The sequence below is a fragment of the Carassius auratus genome, unplaced genomic scaffold (assembly GCF_003368295.1).
Source record: "Carassius auratus strain Wakin unplaced genomic scaffold, ASM336829v1 scaf_tig00214575, whole genome shotgun sequence".
In the NCBI taxonomy this organism is placed as follows: Eukaryota; Metazoa; Chordata; class Actinopteri; order Cypriniformes; family Cyprinidae; genus Carassius; species Carassius auratus.
This window is the reverse complement of record NW_020527719.1, coordinates 927,501-946,720: the sequence shown is the minus strand read 5'-3', so window position 1 is coordinate 946,720 and position 19,220 is coordinate 927,501. Positions and strand designations below refer to the sequence as shown.

Sequence of the window (19,220 nt, the reverse complement as noted above, 5' to 3'; positions counted from 1 at the left end):
ATAGATTTTTGTTAGCTGGATACTGTAAATGTATAAATCTCATCTATACTGTAAAAAATGTAAACCTTCAGGAGCTCTTTCTACCTAATTTTCCTCATAAATAGAATTTTTTTTTTTTCTCACTTGAATAGAACTAGTTAAATTACATTCAACACCTGGGTTACACAACTTATTTTTATTTATTATTATTATTATTATTATTATTATTATTATTACTACAGTGTAGTCACTATAAAGGTCTCCACATCTAAAGAAAAGGCAGAGCCTTTTTTTATTGTAGAAGTTTCTTTTAACCCCAGCGTTTATGTGGTAATATACTCCTCTGGTGGTCCTGCTCCCTCTCTTTCTCAAGAGTATCTACGAAGATCCAACGCATTTACAGACATGAAGTGAAACACAGCTGTACTTTCTGTACCAGTCACTCCTCCTCCATCAGTAGGACGCTGCTCCACCCTCTCCAGCGCGTTCATCTCTCCGTCCGTTACTGTCCCACGAGTGGAGAGGATTTCAGCACCGGGACAGATCCACCACCGTCTCAGGCAACATGGCGACTGAGGTAAGAAACATTAACGCTTTCATCTGAGCTTCGTGCGAGATGTAGAGACAGCGGAGAGCGTGGCCGTTTCATTCGCGTGGTTTGAATGAAGTTGTTTTTGACACCTGCTGTGGGGTGGAATCACGATGTTTCTGTAAACGATTAAGATGAGACGCGTTCAAAGAAGTCAGTTAAGAAATGGAGACGATGTTTCCTTTAAAGACTGATTTCGTCGATGTGATACGGAGTTTTCCAATGAAGCCAGCCAAAAGTGAAAAATCTATATTTTGTTTTCAAAAAAGAGGATCGACAGAAGAAAGTGTGAATGATACAGACAGACTGATGTGTAATTCAGCACCCTGGACAGAGACACAAATATACAGACTGAATAAGGAACCAACAGATGCTGAAGTAGAAGAATTTATTACGCGGCTCTTTGGAATACTTGATTCTGATTGGTCAGCTGCGCCATTCATATATTTTCGATTACTGACCGTGGTAACAGTATAACTAACAGTTGATGGGGGAAACCTGTGCTTCCTGTGCTCCTGTTTCTCCAAGTAATCTATTAAAAATATATGTTTTTCAGTTGATTTATTTATTTTATTATTTATCTATTTCAGTTTATAATTTGTAAACAGCTGTGTAAAAGTGGGACATCAATATAAACACGGATATGTTAATTTTGCAGTAATGACTTGCTGTTAAGTCTATTACGCCTTGCATATAAACCATAATACAACAACCAGTGTCTTTCTTACACTATTAGCAATTGAGCAATTTTAATGGTCATAGTCTTTAGATTATCTGGTGTGAGATTTGTTTCACTGATATATTTTGTGTTGGTGATTGGAGATATTCTGACAAATCCTTCATTATCAATACTATTTTAAGATCCCTCTCTGACTTCTATTGTTGGTACCTGCATAATACCCTGACAACCATGTGCAATACTCTAGCATCTTCATAAATGTAAAGTTTTTTTTGTTTTCTTTCATCCTTGTTGACATCATATGTATCATTATTCATAATTAAACCGAGAATGCAAGCATGGATGGGCATATTTAATATGCATAAGCATCCACATCTCTTTTCTCTAAAGGCAAATCTTCCAAATACCATTTATTTTCTCTATTTAGGAATAATGTCTGTATGGTTGCCCTTTATCCTTAATGCATCATCAACTCCTATCCAAACAGCATAATAAATGGTTTATATTTAGGCATCTGTATAGATTGCATGCACTTTCTGTTTACTCAGCCATCTTGTTTACAGATTTATTCAAAAGGTAGCAAGACAAATTCCTCCAGTGAGAATACACAATGAGATTCCACGGTTTGTAATGTATTCAGGGAAACAATTGTATCCCTCAGCAACCTAGATTTTACTTTTACTAGGATATTGAAACTGATTGTTGACTCTCACCTAGCCAACATTCGCCGGGCAAAAAAAAAATAAAAAATGTTTTTGCTGTCAAAAGAAGAGTTGTCATGCACTTGCTCTGGGCATCTTGTGGTCTTTTTGTCCTACATCTGGTTAGTTTTTATTAAAAAATATTGTAATGAGTCATGGGAATGTTCCGGGAACGCTCCGAGAGTCTTTCTTTCGCTACACTGGTCAATTTAGCATTTGGTGCCATAAACTCTGAGGCTTCTTTAGATGGCTCTCTAGCTTTTTCTTTGACAAGCACCTCAAATTAACTGCAGTTAATCCTTAAAATAACTACTGCTGGAAATAAATCAGGTTGTTTTATGTTCTGGGGCTACTGTGACAACTGATGTGTGATGTGTTTCTGATTTTATGCAGAGCTGCTGCATTAGACAGTCCTTGGAGGTTTGCTTGCTATTTATCTGTCTAGATGAGAGTACAAAGTCAACAGTGTTTTTACCCATGTGAAGGGGCACATAGCATGGCTATTATAGACTTCCACATTGATTTGTTGTGTTTTAAGGGCCTGGTAGCTACACTTAAGTTAAGTTATTTTTAGTGTGCAAACTGTATTTTCTACATCCATACCCTAACCCTACCCCTAAACATACCACTCACACAAAACCTTCTGCTTTCTACTGGTTTGTTGTTGTGTTTTTTTTTTTTTTTTTTTTTTTTCAGTGTAGATTAACCATAAACCTATCTGAAGGGAATATATCTCATATCTATGAGATTCACAGATTAAAAAATGTAAAGTTGACAGTATAACAGCTGAGCCCAAGTAGGCCCTCAATGACTAAATTCCAAAACATCACTTTAGAACTAGTAACGAAGGAATGTTGAGTTGCTTCATTGAAAGCTTATTGTATTACTGTATTAAAAGCCTGCTGTATTATTGTAGAGTATATGAGAGAGATGAACTGGGATTGAGATTCATTCATTCATTCATTCTCGTATTCACAATAAATGTTAGTTTGGATATCTGCTGAGGAAAGCACTATCTTTGTTGTAACGTTAATATACTTTCATCTGTCAAGGGTGATTTTGTTGCTTAGTGGATTAGTTCACTGCATCAAGCTGTTATTGAAACTGAAAATAACTTCTGTTTATAGCGTTTTATAACTTTTCACTATAAAAGTCTTTACTTTTTCTGACTGACGTTTCTCAATACTAAACACTATTATTAAAAACTATTATTTATATTAAATTATTTACTGAATAATAAATAATAATATTTAATAAACAACAACAACTATCAAAAAAAGTTGCTAGGCAATTCAGTCAAAAGTACAAAAGCAGCACTCTGATATACAGCATTGAATTTACATAAATATGAGATTTTGCCAAAACTACCGTCTCTGGAACAAATGATAGATTAATCAAACCAAAGTGAACCATTAGATTTACCCATAACGAATTATATCACATGTGTAACCATTACAGAGACATTTGAGCCAGTAAATTCTAGAGTATATGTCTTATCAGCCAATCAGCAGCAAACATTGCTTAAAATGGTTTTAAGTCAGTTATTTCTATCTTTTGCTGTAGTTTGTCAGTAGTGTATATCAGTTTACATTTTCAAACATAATTTTTGCCATTAATTGTAATAATCCAGTGTGATTTTTGTTTGCACAAAGAGTCTGACAACAGCCAGTGCTCTACACAGAGATCTGATCTCATCATCATCCAGTCTGTCAGAGATTACATGAAGAAACAGAAAAGAGACAGACTCAATCCAGAAGAACAATGTGCTAGTGCACCTAGGACAAACGCTTTTATTAACACATAGTGTGGTCAAGTCAATAGAAGTGAATTAATATTCTATTTATGGCATTATTTTTGACACCATCCTCACTTTACAGCATTTTTAATCAAGTGCCTAAAACTTTGCACAGTACTGTATGTTGCTTTTTGTTTATTGAAGCGTTTTGGAGACATTGCCACAGTTCTTCTGGATTTGGTCTGTCTCAGTTTGTTCTGTTTCTTCATGTTATTCCAGACATTATTACAAAATATTGGCAAAAAAAATGTTTGGAAATGTAAACTGATATTCCCTACTGACACACTACAGCAAAATATAGAAATAACTGACTTAAAACAATTTTTTGTTGGTGAAAATACTAGTGGCCTAAGACATTTTCACAGTATACATATAATAATATACAGTATACATATAATAATAATTAATAATATATAATATATATAATTATTTTTATATTATATATTTTATGTAATATTTAGCTTATTTACTACAGACTAACCTACAGACCACAATTATAATAATCATTATTATTATTAGAATACAACTCTTATAAAAAACACAAAAGCATAAAATAAAAAAAAATAATAAAAAATAATAATAATAATAATAATAATTTGCTTATTTGCTAGACTAAACATATTTACTTATATATACTTTTTGCAGTTTTGTAATATCAGAATGTTTGTGCATTTTATATCATTCTCAGAAAAAAAAAACTGATATACATTATGGAAATGATATGTTAAGAATGGCAAAGGGGCGGTTTAATTAAGATTCAGCAAATGTCCTGTCCTGTTTTATCCCTTACAGTTAAGTAAATCAGAACACAGTCATCTCCTTTTGCATACTAGCACCCTGTGCTAAATCTAATCAATTGTATACAACACAAATGCTTTTTGATTTGTGTTACTTGTTAAATGTGATCTCCAGAATATCCTGAGTTCATTAGAAGCGACTAAAAATGACAAAACAATATTGTAAAACATTTTAATAATGCACTCATTCTGCTCGTACTGAACTGAAACACATTTACAAATATAAGACAGGCTGAATGTTTAGTGAAAAGATATTTGCATCTAGAAAGAAGGGAGTGAGAGAGGGTGGACAAGCGAAGCAATGAACTAGCAAGACAGAGAGCAGTTCTACTGTGTAACAGCCCTCTTAAAGTGTCACAGTTAAAGCAACCTGTAATTTGTTTCATGTGACCCCGAGGCCATGTGCACTCAGCATCTTTGCTAGCGGTTAGAGAACGAAAAGCTGCCCTTTCAAGAGCTGCTTCCTCTTCTAAAGCCATAGCATCCATGCACTGTTTACTCTCAATGAATCTTACATATCTGCTGAACTGTTCTGAAGTTCTCCTTCTGTTCAGTCTCTAGTTGGTGGCAGATGTTAAGCACATGTGAGGTCAGTTACAAGTTAACAATCTGAATGTAACCAGCACATGCAATGATGGCTTTTCATAATGGTGCTTAGAATAGAATCAAGAATACTTGACATAAATTGAGTCCATTCCAGATTATGGAATGGTTTCGGATCCAGATACTTAATTTGAAAGGTTTTTCTTCTGTACTTGTGCTAAAAGTTTATACTGCTTATTTTAATATTTGCTATCTAATGCAATGAGATTCAGATATTTTTAAATATGATTAAGCGTCCAAATACTTTTCTGTACTTAATGCTAAATACAAATTCAAAGCAATTCCTATGAGTTTATTTTTGCCTGAGCTGTACTGAACTGTTCAGCTGATTTTCTGTGAAAATCTATTTGGTATGACAATCATTTACTTATAAACAAGCTTCAAAAGGCAGCCGCATTCCATTTTTAAAGCATGTGAGTCTCTTGGGGGACTGGAAGTCGATTTATAATCTCCTGGTATTTAATTAACATGGATAACAAAATGTGCTCAAGATCAGCAGTGTTAGATTATAAAGGCATCTGGGCACACGATGGTATCAAATGCTTGTTGATCTGTTTGTGGGTAAAGTAAAAAAATACAATAAATAACCTTAAACAACTAACTGAGTAAAAAAGTTAAGTAGAACTAATTAATTTAAAGTAGAAAATAAAAACAGAATTTATTTTCAGTAGAATTTTTACCAGCATTAATTTAGTGAATATATTCATGTATTTAGCAAAACATAGTATTTTATGAAAAAAAAAAAAAATATATATATATATATATATATATATATATATATATATATATATATATATATATATATATATATATATATATATATGTGTGTGTGTGTGTGTATTTATTTATATATATATATTGTAAAAAGATATTATTATCATCATTATTCATGTTATTAATTTTATTCAGCCATACAAAAAAACATTTACTTTTTTTTTCACAATTCTAAAATGTATAATGGTCTTTCATTATATTTAAGCCAAGTTTCTAAAGCAGTAGCAGTTTTATTGTATTTTTTTAATTATTTTTTTGTAGCTAGTTGTGAGGAGTTCAGTGAGATTGGGCAGCTGGTCTGTGCATCAGTGAGTACTAACATGATATGATTGATATATATTATATTTCATTTGAATGGTTTTAGTCTCTTTTATGTGCTGCTTAAAACTGAGCTCATAAGCTGGCTGAGTTACTTTTTCTCTGTGTAATAAGTCCAAAATATTGCTAAACACCCAGCCCTCCAGGGCAGAAAAGAGGTTTTTTGCTCTCTCAGTCAATTGGACTCATTCACTTATAACATGTAGGTCTATAAACCACCATTAAACTGAAGCGAGTCTATCATTTGCTTCCTCTACAGTGTCTCTCAAGGGTTTGAGAGCGCATCAGCATTGCTCTTTTTCTTTGGGAAGAAACCCAAGAGCTGTAAATGTTCTGTTTCTGTCACATCTGTTTAAAATCATCTTCCCCATTCACAAGGGAAGGAAGAGGAAATGCCTGTGAAGTTTTGAATGTACACATATTTCTTCCTAATATGCCTCTGCAGATCTGCTGAGCTACTTCTGAAAAACAGCTTAATATTGGCAGCATCTAGAATCAACCTCTGACCTCTCAGATGTTCCTGCTGGACAGAACATTTCATTAAAATTCATAACCTTTTCCTCAACTGATGAATTTTAATTGGCCGTGACCACCTCGCTGCTGAGAGTTGGGATGGCCGATGATGCTAATGGTCCCACTTCAAGAATATCACTGTACCCTCATTCACCTTTCAGACTTACTCACCAATTACAGCCATGCTGACTTTGACAGTTAAGGATTTATAGAAATGGGATGGTTTCTCTTTTTATAGTCATAGCCTAAGCCCACTAACCACCTACAATCATTTACTGACCGTCTGATGCAATGCAAATTGGACTCAGAAATGGCAAGAGCTTAAAGAAATTGTCACTTCCAATTGCATTGGCTGATAAAACTTTATTGATGTACACACACACAAAAAACTGTTTTTACTCTGAAATTGTTAGTAACTTTTACAGTTGATTAAAATACACACTGAATTAATAACTGAAAGACTGAAATTGTATTTTCTTGTGTATTTTACTTCAGTAATCTTTGTTTGACTTACAACTTATTTTTTACAGTGTATAAAAAGTTATACAACTTTGAGAAGCATGACAATATACTGTAGATGGAAATAAAGTTGCATCAAAGTGTTATGTATGTACTAGATATCGACAATCAAAATATATTCCACTTTTGCTATATAATACTGTATGTTCCACTTACAGTTTAGTTTTTATCTGTGACGTAATTAAATAAATTATGTAATAATAAATAATATAAAACAGTTTAAAGGGATAGTTCAGCATTTAATTAATCAATCAATACAAAAAAAGAAAAAAAAAAAAGAAAAAAGAAACAACAACAACAACAAAAACACCTCCAAAACTGTATGGCTAACGTTCGTCTTTGGATCACATTACATATTTTGAAAAAAAGTCTAAATTTATAGAATATTAAGAAACTTAATTTTCTGTAAAGTTGCTTTGCAATGATTTGTACTGTAAAATGCACTATGCAAATAAACTTGAATTGAAATTTAATTGAATATATTTGGGTCTAACGTTGTCTTAACAATGTTCTTTAAAGGAATAGTTGAATCAGCTGATAAAAGCATCACAGTAATCCTTGAGTAATCTACATGACTCCAGTCCTTCAATTAATGTCTTAGGAAGTGAAAAATTGTGTCCGTAATAAATCTATTATTAAGACATTTTAATATTAAACAATTACTTCTGGACAAAATATGAGTCTATAATTCATAATATTGAATTACACCCATTCACTACAGAGGATCCAAATGTAAGCAGATGGTTTCATGTTAAATTTCTTAAAATCTTTTCCCTTGAGGAAACATACTACCTTCTTGGATGGCCTGAAGGAGAGTCGGTTTTCAGTAAAAATTTCATTTTTGGTTGAACTACTCCTTTAAATTGTCTTCTGTTTGTGCTCTGCAGAATAAAGAAAGTCATACAGGTTTGGAACAACATGCATAACTTGCAGATAAAAGTTAAGATGACCTCCCATGTGTGAATAATTTATATCTTCTGGGAGAAATCCAACCGTGGACAGTCATGTGGCCAGATAAGCCACTTACTTGTGGTCATGTTAACAGCTGCTGTGGGATTTCAGACAGCAGAACAATATAATGAGCGTCCTCAACTTGAGTCTCTGAGCGATGCCTACGTGGAGGAGTGCAGGGACAATTAGGCTCGTCTCATTTGGCGTTAACTAAAAGGCTTTGTGTGTAGTGGCAACAGTGAAGACTAATTTTCATTCACGTCCATCCTTATGAAGATTTGGTTGCTAATTCTTAATTTCTTTGTATTTGGTCCAGCGCTTGATGGTGTGAAGTCATAATGACAACATGTAGTTGAATTCTTCAAATCTTGCTCAGGAGTGGCTCTTTTTGTTGTGCCTCATTTAACTATCAAGTTTTGTCCGAGATGTTTCTCCTAAAACACTACATTGCCTGACTTTGATTGCCGACTTAGCACAGTTTGAGCACAGAAAAAAAAAAAAAAAAAAAATGTGTAGCTCTCTAAAGCGTTCTATGTCTTTTTAACACCATTGGCCCAGTGAAATTACTGTTACTTGAATCTAAAACCATTAAAAAAATTTTTTAACTGGAATTAAACACAAAAAATGACTTATTTACTTTAAGCTACACTGTAAAAAATAAGTGTAATTTTAACTGTAAAATTTTGTAAAAACGCTACGGAAAAAAACTGATAATAGGTTAACAGTAAGTTCCCGTACTATATACAGGGAAAAACTGTAAAAGATCTAACAAAGCATTTAATGTAAATTTACAGTAAAATTCTGTTAATTATACAGCTTTTAGAAGTAAAAAAAGAACAAATCAATGTATAATTTACAGTCTAAAACTGTAAACTGATATTCCCAGAATTCCCTGCGTGACACTCCACGTTTGAAAGTATTTTGTTTAAATAATCATGTTTTTAAATAGTTCTTGTTATCAGTTATGTACATTTGAGCTTTATGTTACATCTTCTGTTGCTTAATGAAAGTTTTTTGCATTATTTAAGTATCACGTGTGTTACCATGATGGTGTTTTGTGTTTCCATAAATGTGCACCTTCTATATGTTAATATATACTTCTGCTTGTGGTGAAGCTACTTGTGATGAGCTTTGATACTTCATGTGGCTTTCTCTTATACAGTACCATCTTTATTATTATGGTGGTTGTCAGTATTTTCAAGGTACAAAACAGATTTAATTTTGTGTGTTGTTGAATTTACTGGTTTATATTCACATTTTCTTGTTTGTAAATTACAGCTTTATATTGTAAAATTAACAGTTTTTGACGTAAATGTGTTTACAGTTTTCTGTATTTTTACAAAATTATTCTGGCAACCACAGCTGCCAAAAAGTTTTTGTAAAAACAACAAGAAATTTTTTACAGTGTAGGTGTCAATGCAACTGTCATGGGTTGCTGGGGAAAGGAGTTCAAAGGAGGCAGATATCAAACAAACAGAGTTTTTTTAATAACTCCACTTAGGAAAATCAGGAGAACACAACCACTTAAACAACATTAGACAGGACAAAGAATCTGTGGAAAGGCAGGGCTATAAATATTCAACCAAACAAGGGACTAACAAGTAAATGAACAAGACACAGGTGAACAAAATGACATAATCAGGAAACTAAGTCACTGGGGAACAGGCCAACTGAAAACACAATGAAAACTAGAACACAAACCAAACATAACCTGGCTTGAGTGTGAGTAAATGGGGTAATTTTAATTTTTGGGTGAACTATTCCTTTAATCTCATTACTTTAGGAGAAACAATGGTGGCATTAAAAATATTTTATTTGTGATTTTATTTTATTTTTTCATCCACAGACCATAAAGTCAAATTTCACACCTTTAAAGAACCAATAAACCTTTATCATTATTTCTGTATGTTTCAACACCGGCCTTGCAAAGCAACGTTACTATGTTAACAATAGAGAGAATTAACAATAGACTTATTTTTGGCATCAAAGCTTTCAACAATTACACTAATGAGACCGCAGCCGAGGCCAATTCATTTTTGCTGCAAATAATGCTGTGAGCCTTGTCTTATGTCTTGATCTATTAAAATATGGATTTGTTTACAAGGGGGAAACAAGGTCTCAAAAGAATGAAACGGATGCAGTGTGTCAAGTGATATTCTCAGACAGAAAACTGCAGTCTGTTCTTAATTCATGCAGTTATTGCTATTTGAAAATGAAATTTATGAAACATACTTTTGCCGACAGCTGCTGTAGACAGACCGAGTGCTGGAATATGTCTGTCTGATTGTCAATTAGAGAATCAGGAGAAATAGGACACAGCAAATGGTCATTAGAACTGGATTTCTGTCTTGGATCTATTAGGTTTCATTCTCTCTCTTGGCTGCCTGCATCTATTTCATGATGTTTCCAGAGCTGGTGAAGATGGTTTTACACATAAAGTCTTAAAACAACTCATTGAGTGTTTCTTTTCCTTCTTTTGATTGATGCTCTGTCTTCTTTCTGGCCTGGGTTTTATAAATATGCACACATATTCCTCCATATTTTAAAATATTATTGCTTCAAAGGCCCCTGTCCATTTTTCGTTTTGATAGAGTCTTGATGTAGGGCCAGTCTCTATCATTGTATATCATAGGTTTTCTGTGTGTCTTGGAAGAGATAGAAAACATAAATCATTAATGTAATTGACACAATGTCCTAATGTCAGGACCCTCTCAACTTTAAGTGTCAAATCACAAATTCTTATCCATGTAAGATTATTTAACTGTGCAAGTAATGATTTACATTAAAAAAAAATTCAAGATGATATACACACAAGGTGCTAGTCATATCACTGGCCTAGTGACTGTGCCAATTTAAAAAAAATTGTCATTTTAAGTTTCAGAAGTGTGCTCATGAGTGTCCCAATTTAAGATATTCCTGATGTATTTTGTGTCTTTTTGTAGTTTCACAACCTTCAGGAGCTGCGTCACAGTGCGTCTCTGGCCACCAAGGTCTTCATTCAGAGAGACTACAGTGACGGCACAATCTGCAAATTCCAGACCAAGTTCCCTGCAGAGCTGGACAGCAGGGTGAGTTTCATTTATGCAGTCGCGCATCCCATGATACATTGTTTTCTTCTTCAACTTTGGATTGCCTCAATCTTAAAGGAATAGTTTGCTATATATTTACTCCCTTCAGGCAGTCCAATATGTGGATAAGTTTGTTTCTTCATTTGAACAAATTTAGCATCACATCACTTGCTCACAAAGAGATCTCCTCTAGTGAATGGGTGCCGTCAGAATGAGAGTCCAAACATCTGATTAAAACATCACAATAATTCGCAAGTAATCCAAATGACTCCAGTCCATCAATTAACATCCTTTGTAGTCAAAAACTGTTCTTGTGAGAAACAAATCCATCAATGCATTTTGACTTCAATCCATCACTTCTATCTAAAATACCATAATCCTTATATAGTCCATAATCAATTATAACGCTTCCTCCAATGAAAATTTCCACCCTTTGCACTCCACACAGATCAAAATATACTGACATATATTTGTTAAGAACAGTTTTGGATGATTTTGGCTAGTAAACAAGGCTTGGTCTGTGCAGATTTCGCTCCTGATTCAAACCAGACAATTTTCCATTGTGGTAAGCAGTATTATGGACAGAGGACCAAGCAATGGTTTGAAGTTTTATCATCTTAATGATGGATTTGTTTCTTGCAAAATGCAGCTTTTTGCTTCACAAGACGTTAATTGATGGACTGGAGTTGTGCGAGTTATTTGTGGATCGTACTGATAGCACCCATTCACTGCAGAGGATCCACTGAATGAGTTTAACCGAACTGTTGTGCGCAGATCGAGAGGAGCCTGTTCGAAGAAACGGTGAAGACGCTGAACTGCTGTTATGCAGAGGCTGAAAAGATTGGGGGTCAGTCTTACCTGGAAGGCTGCCTGGCTTGTGCTACGGCCTACATCGTCTTCCTGTGCATGGAGACACGCTATGAAAAGGTATCAAGATAAAGTCTCCTGTTTCATTTGCAATGCGCTCAACATTCATCAAGAAGCCAGTTCTGAGATGTAAGATTGAGAACAGTTCCAACCCATGGAGGCCTTTGAAGATCAAAGATGAGCATTCAGGCCTGATGACCCAAGGATTCACACAGAACCAAAACATTAGAAAGTTGGAACATTTGATGTGCCGGCCCGTTTGAATCTGACCACACACGTTCACAGCGGCAGATGGAAATCACTTTCTTTGAATAGCAGAAAAAAAAGTTGAGATGAAGTTTGATATGTGTAGATAAGCCCTACTTAGACAAAAAAATTTGTGTGAGGAGCACCTCTGACCAAATCATAACACGACATTCAGTGCTGTGATATACTTCCAAAGGCCAGCAAATAACTCCATACAGGTGTGCTTCACCTGCACTAAGATAGAGCGGACGTAAAGTTAAAAGTCTTTCTCTCGCACTATATTCATCTTCATGCTTTAACATGTTTGAAAAGTGACGTCGTTCATGTCTGAACTCCGAGTTCACATCAGGCTTTTCCAGAGAGTTATTGTAAACTCCAGACTGTAAAAATGCCCACCTTAAAAGCAAACTCTGATAAACTGCACCCACCCATGATGAGCACTTTTGTTTGCTCCTCCAGCTGACAGGAGGCCACACATGAGTGGACATGGATGAGTTCTCTCATGCCCTGGGCTAGCATGATAAGCATCTCCCTCATCAAAGACGAGTGATTACACACAAGTCAGTGCAGTGGAGACAAAGATTTAGAGCGTGCTGCAGTGTGTCACATGTCAGGGCTTGAGACTGTAAATCACAAAATGACCTTTCGTTCTGTCGAGCAGCAGCAGTTCTCAACCTGTGGTACACGAGTTGTACATTTTACAGACTACATATCACATTTTAAATGTAAAATTTGAATAAATCAATAAAAAATCTATATATTATGATTATAATTATTAAAAAATGAGCAGTCATTATTTCAAACATATGTACAGGAATCACAAGCCAGTTTTTAAGTTGCCTTGCCTCCACTGATTTATTTGACATTCCTTTCTTTCCTAGGCATTTAAAAAAATTCAAAAGACATAATGATTTCATGCCATCTGCAATGCTTTATAGGAATAGACCAATAGACCACTGAGCTCTTTTGGCTTTACCAAAATCATAAATCATTGCTTAACAACTTCAGATCTCATTGTACGTCTCCTTTTGAATAGTTATGTCACTAAAAATCTGTTTCTTAATGGAGAAAATTAGATGAAATTTTTATTTTTTCTGGAATCTGACTGTTGTGCCGTGTTGACAACTTTTACTTTACCTGTGCTACCGTACCATTTAATAAATAATAAAAAAATATATATATAGAACACTGTGAAACACAAAATGCCACAACTAGCAACAGGGACCTCATTTATAAAATGTGCGTATGCACAGATTTGATCTTAGGGTGTGCATGCACTAAAATCCGTCCGGCAACATTAATATTTATAAAAACAGTCTTTGACATGAAAATGTACTTACCACCACGTCAGGGTCTGAGCAGGCATACGCACTTTTCCTTGTGGCAAAGTCGGAGTACTGCAGCTATTTGAACATCTAAGCTGCAATAATAATAAAAATGGTGTACGTGCAAGCACCAAATTCATCATAAACAACAAAGATGCAGTATAAGAGATTAATTGTGCAGTGTAGTCAGATTTTTTATTAAAGGGAGTTTTCGCAAGATTAAAATGACTTTTTTAGCCTAATTTTGAGAGTTCTTTACTCGTTTTCTGTAAACAGATTATTCCATGTTGTTGATATTTTGTTTTGCTTTTTACAAGAGAATTTGTGAAGTCTTGATTTACAACTAATGCGTAAGATAGAAAAAAAATGCATAAACACATTATTTATACAGTTTACTAATGTGCCAATAATGTACTGACACAAAAATATATAGTGTATTTTACAAATATAACCAATGTAAATGACAAAAAATAAGTTTAAGGATGATGGCTCTATTAATTTTCACAGAAGCAAAGCAGCATATGTTTAAAGCATATAAATAAAAACAGTTAACTGTTATTGAATAGAATACATTAAAACTGTTATTACAAAGTGTATTCTTATAGCCTAGGCTAAACAGACGGAAATGTGTTTATGAATTTTTTTTTCTATCTTACGCATTAGTAGTAAATCAAGACTTCACAAATTCTCTTGTAAAAAGCAAAACAAAATATCAACAACATGGAATAATAAGAATAATAAGAGATGGCAAATGCATGTGCTTTTATGCGCACGTTCATTTTTCTGAATCGCACTTACGCACTTTTGAAAAAATGAGCAAATTTAGGACGGTTTATACACAGAATTTTATAAATGAGACCCCAGCTCTGTTGCTGACAATAATCACTGTACTGAAAATCCTGTTTAAATCTGTAAATAAACAGGTGGTTTTCGGATTTACATTTTCATTACCATCATTTTTCAATTTATGATGTAAAAAAAAAGTAAGCATGGCAATAGCAATGTCAATGTCGTGAGTTAAAATCCAAAGGAATGCATGAGCCAATACAGCATTTGCCTTAAATGCAATGCAAGTGACTTTGCATTAAAGAGCCTGCTAAACGAATCAATGTAAATGTAAGTGCATTAACAAGTCAGTAAAGCTAAAGGTCTACATACCAAACACTAAGATATTTATGTAAATTTTTCAGTTCAACTTTCCACTCAATATATTATGCTTATATATAAGTTGTAATGAAAAGGCATTTCCACTGGTGGTCTCGGGCTTTTGGAGCTCACTGCATATTTACATGAAATTTTTATCATGATAAATGAATGTACGTTTTTGGATAAAAGTGTGCTTGTACACTTTGTTCTGGAAAAACATATTTCATTCTGGGTTGCGCCAAGTAGCATATTAACAGCATGTGTTGGATTTACTCCTGTGAGTCATTGCTCATCCTGAAGTTTGTTCATGGCCACTGAACCCAGAACAGATCAGTTTTTCTTCCCTTATTACTAACATCTAGTCCCTTTTCATGGCCGGTTCTGTAGAGTGGAAAGCAAAGGGAAGCGAAGTGATGCACAGTTTCACCCCAGTGGGGTAGAGAAACACAGACAGCCTTTGCAATGCTCACTTGAAAAGTCAAACAAATAAACTTGAGTAATCTAAAAAAATAAACGACTGTTATACAGCTTTGATGTTTTCACAAATGCCTTTGGCAATATACAATGTATTAATATGCGCAGTTATTTAACTTTATAATACTACAGACTTGTATTGTTTTTAGATAAGCTATATTATAGTATATTACTTATTCATTCTAATGATTAAAAAAAAAAAATGCTACTTTTAATGGTAAAATGCTGCAAAAATCCTATGGTAAGTTCCCTTACTCTAAATGGTTAAAAACTGTAATACTGTTTTATTTTACATCTTTTGTTGTCAAATTAGTACTATGATGGTATTTTGTGTTTGTTTGTATGACAGTGTCTATTTATTAGTATTCACCTCAGCTTATCGAACAACTTTGATGTATAATGTGGCTTTTTTATTCCTTTTTATATGCATTAATAACATAATGCATAGTAACCTTTCGCTTTCCCCCTCACTGTGTCACTTCTGTGACCCCCACAGATCCTGAAAAAGATCAGCATGTATATTCAGGAGCAGAATGAGAAGATCTATGCACCCAGAGGTTTGCTCCTCACAGACCCCATCGAGAGAGGCATGAGAGTGGTATCCTTTGCAAACACTCAAGATGTGTTTTTTTTTAAGTGTCACACCACCTTGAAAGAGCTATGTACAATCTATACATTTTGATGAATTATGTTATTTGCTTGCAAAAAAAAAAAAACTTTTAGCTTTCACTTTAGGGTAAAATTTTTTCCAATGGCCATGGTTTCCTCTCACTTCTGATATTATAAAAAAAAGGTATATAATTGGCTTGGCAAAGTATGATACAAGTCAGTAATGTTGTGATTGTGTGTCTGCTGTTCTTTCCAAAATAAGAATTCACACTTTCATAAGAGTCACAATCTGCAAAGAATATCACTTTACCTTCAGCCGTTCAGCTGAGGTGACACTTCGATATGTTGATATAAAGCAGAATAGAAAATCAGCCTTATTTGTAGGCATTTCTTTCCATTTTCCAGCACTGTGGTTGTAGCTAGGAAACTGTGTGAGACCAAAAAGCACCTGAGGCCAGACCTGGAAACACTTTGTCTGTGTGATTAAAGAATAACTGGAAAAGGAATGTTTGTCAAGACGATTAAAAGACTCTTGCAGGTTAAAGACACTTGAACTGTTTGACAGCTGGAGTTCAAAGTCATTAATATTCAAAGCCAGACTGAACATCCATCAGTCGCATTTTAGAGGAGAAAATAAAATATTAAAAAGGGAACGATCTAATTTTGTTGCATCAACACACCATTTGCTTCCAGTGCACATTTAACCCAAATTGTGTCATTAATCAAAGTAGTCCTAATTAATCACTATTAAAAATGTAAAGTTTGTAACCATAACTCAAATATCTACATTGTTTGAACTTCTTTTTTAAGTGTTATTAGCTCAAAATAATTAAGTACAATCTCAGAATTAAAGGGTACAAAAGATGTCACAGTTGTGGTGCATAAAAAGCCTTTAGCCTTTAGCCTTTGTGCATAAAAGGGTCCGTATTGGTATCTTAAAGTAACGGTAGAAAACTGTACCTTTTAAAACGTGCAGAGAGTGTACAAAATTGAGGGAATCCCCATGAGCCATGCTAAAAAAAATGATTTGCACCAAAGTTTGGGCCGGTAAGATTATTTTAATTTAATTTATTTATTTTCTTAATTAATAGTTCAGTTCAGCAAAGATGCATTCTGAAAAAAAGTGTCCGCATTCCATCAAAGATATGAACCCACACAACCATTTTTGACATTCTTATAAGAAATGTTTCTTGAGCACAAAATCAGCATATTGGAATGATTTCTGAAGGATCATGTGACACTGTACTGTGTTAACTTATATTATATATATATATATATATATATATATATATATATATATATATATATATATATATATATATATATATATATATATATATATATATATTAAGAATAAAACTAAATTATTAGACTACATTTTAAAAGAAAATATTGTTTAAGATTTCCTGCCAAAAACAAATGAATGTGTAATCTAGTGCTTTTTTTTGTAATTATTTACTAGTAAGCTTCTAAAAAAAAAAATCGCAAAATTTAGCTTTGCCATCAATTACATTTTAAACCTTATACAAATAGAAAACAGTTATTTTGAATTGTAATAATATTTCTCTGTATTATTTTTGTTACTGAATTTTTGATCAAATAAATGTAGCTTTGAGTTTTCCAACAAATTATAACCAAATTAGGTCCAAATATAACAGTTTGTTAGGCAGTGTGTAAGCATGTTGGTTATGTTTCTCACATTATAAATCCAACAGGCATCTGCAGAAGTTTAAAATGTTGCCTTTTGTTGGGTCAGCGTGAACAACACTAATTGTTTCTAAGCAACTCTTCTAATGAGATGTTGCTGCATTGCTTCTGTCAAGTCTTTTGATGCCTGGCTGAATGCTTGTCACTTCGCAGAAATCAGGCTCAATGCACTGCATGCACCCCAATTGTCTGCTAGTTGCCTTGGCAACCTCTTTCCTTTTTGATTATTATTTTGGTTTCCATTTTTTTTACAATACATATTAAATTGTCATACATAATGAAATTTCAGCATCTTTCAAGTAACTATTGTGCATTCCTTTTCTCTCAAAGTCTATTATATGTCTACAGTCTTCAGGTATGGCAGTAAATGCACTCCCAAAAGATCCTCCAGGAACATATTATTCTTTGGATCCCATCATTTTGGGTGATTCCCTTTGGGAAATCTATCCAGTGAACCATCAAGCTAGCTTGGCAATCCCGTTCCTCCCTCTTCCCGCTGACTGCAGGCCCGGCTGGCTTTGGCAACCCGTTGTCAGCTCACAGTCCTGCGCAATCCAACCAGCTGTCACCTTAGGAGCAATGGGCAACAATAGCTGCCATTCAGTTCCTACCACACTGACCACCAGTAACTCATCACAGAACTTTGGTTTAGCTCATAGGAAAGACATTTTCAACTTAAATTAAATCAATCAGTTGATGGGTTAAATTCCATTATTGCTATGCTACCACGTTTGCAAAATATTGCATATTCTCATCATCTGATTAGGTCGAAGTTTTTTTGTTAGGAGGGAATGCCTTTAACAGCTGTCCAACTCTCATCTAGAACCTTTTTAGGGTCCAACTTTGGGTTTTGTGGCTTTAAGAGCATGTCTATGAATGTTAAGGCCATCTAAATGTTATGTATACTTTACAAAACAAATATTTATTGAACTTACACCACTATTAAATAGTTTGCCATCAGTATGATTTTTTATGTCTTTGACAGAAGCCACTTGTGTTCAACAAGGCTCAATTTATTTTATAAAAAATACAGTAGAAACTGTAATATTTTGAAATATTGCTACAATTTAAAATACCTATTTTCTGTTTGAATATGTTCTAAAATGTAATTTATTAATGTGATACATGGCTGAATTTTCAGCATCATTACTTTAGTCTTCAGTGTCACATGATCCTTCAGAAATTATTCTAAAATGCTGATTTGGTGCTCAACACTTTATTATTATTATTATTATTAATGTTGAAAACAGTTCAACTGCTGCTTAATATTTTTGTGGATACCATTATTTTATTTTTTTCTTCTGATGAATAGAGAGGTCGAAAGAACATAGTTTATTTGAAATGTAAATAATTTGTCTTTATTGTCACATTTTAACAATTATCAATTTAATGCAAACTTGCTAAATAAAAGTATTTATTTATCTATTTATAAAAAATAAACAAATAAAAATCGTACTAACCTCAAACTTTATTTTAATCTCTTTGGGATAAAAGACCAACGATATGAATGAATACTAATATTGTTTGTATTTGTTTATAAAATCAAAATGATTCTAAATG

General features: G+C 33.7%; 1 protein-coding gene across 1 annotated transcript in view; it reads left to right on the top strand.

Moving 5' to 3' along the window:
* Window positions 1-403: 403 nt before the first annotated feature.
* LOC113092380 (golgin subfamily A member 7B-like) overlaps window positions 404-19,220 on the top strand; it is a 19,491-nt gene continuing 674 nt past the window's right edge. Inside the window, exons 1-4 of the mRNA XM_026257970.1 lie at window positions 404-556; window positions 11,161-11,286; window positions 12,061-12,213; window positions 15,841-15,942. Of these exons, the coding sequence (XP_026113755.1) occupies window positions 545-556; window positions 11,161-11,286; window positions 12,061-12,213; window positions 15,841-15,942 (393 nt within the window). The 5' untranslated portion in view covers window positions 404-544. The remainder of the gene's footprint in view (window positions 557-11,160; window positions 11,287-12,060; window positions 12,214-15,840; window positions 15,943-19,220) is intronic.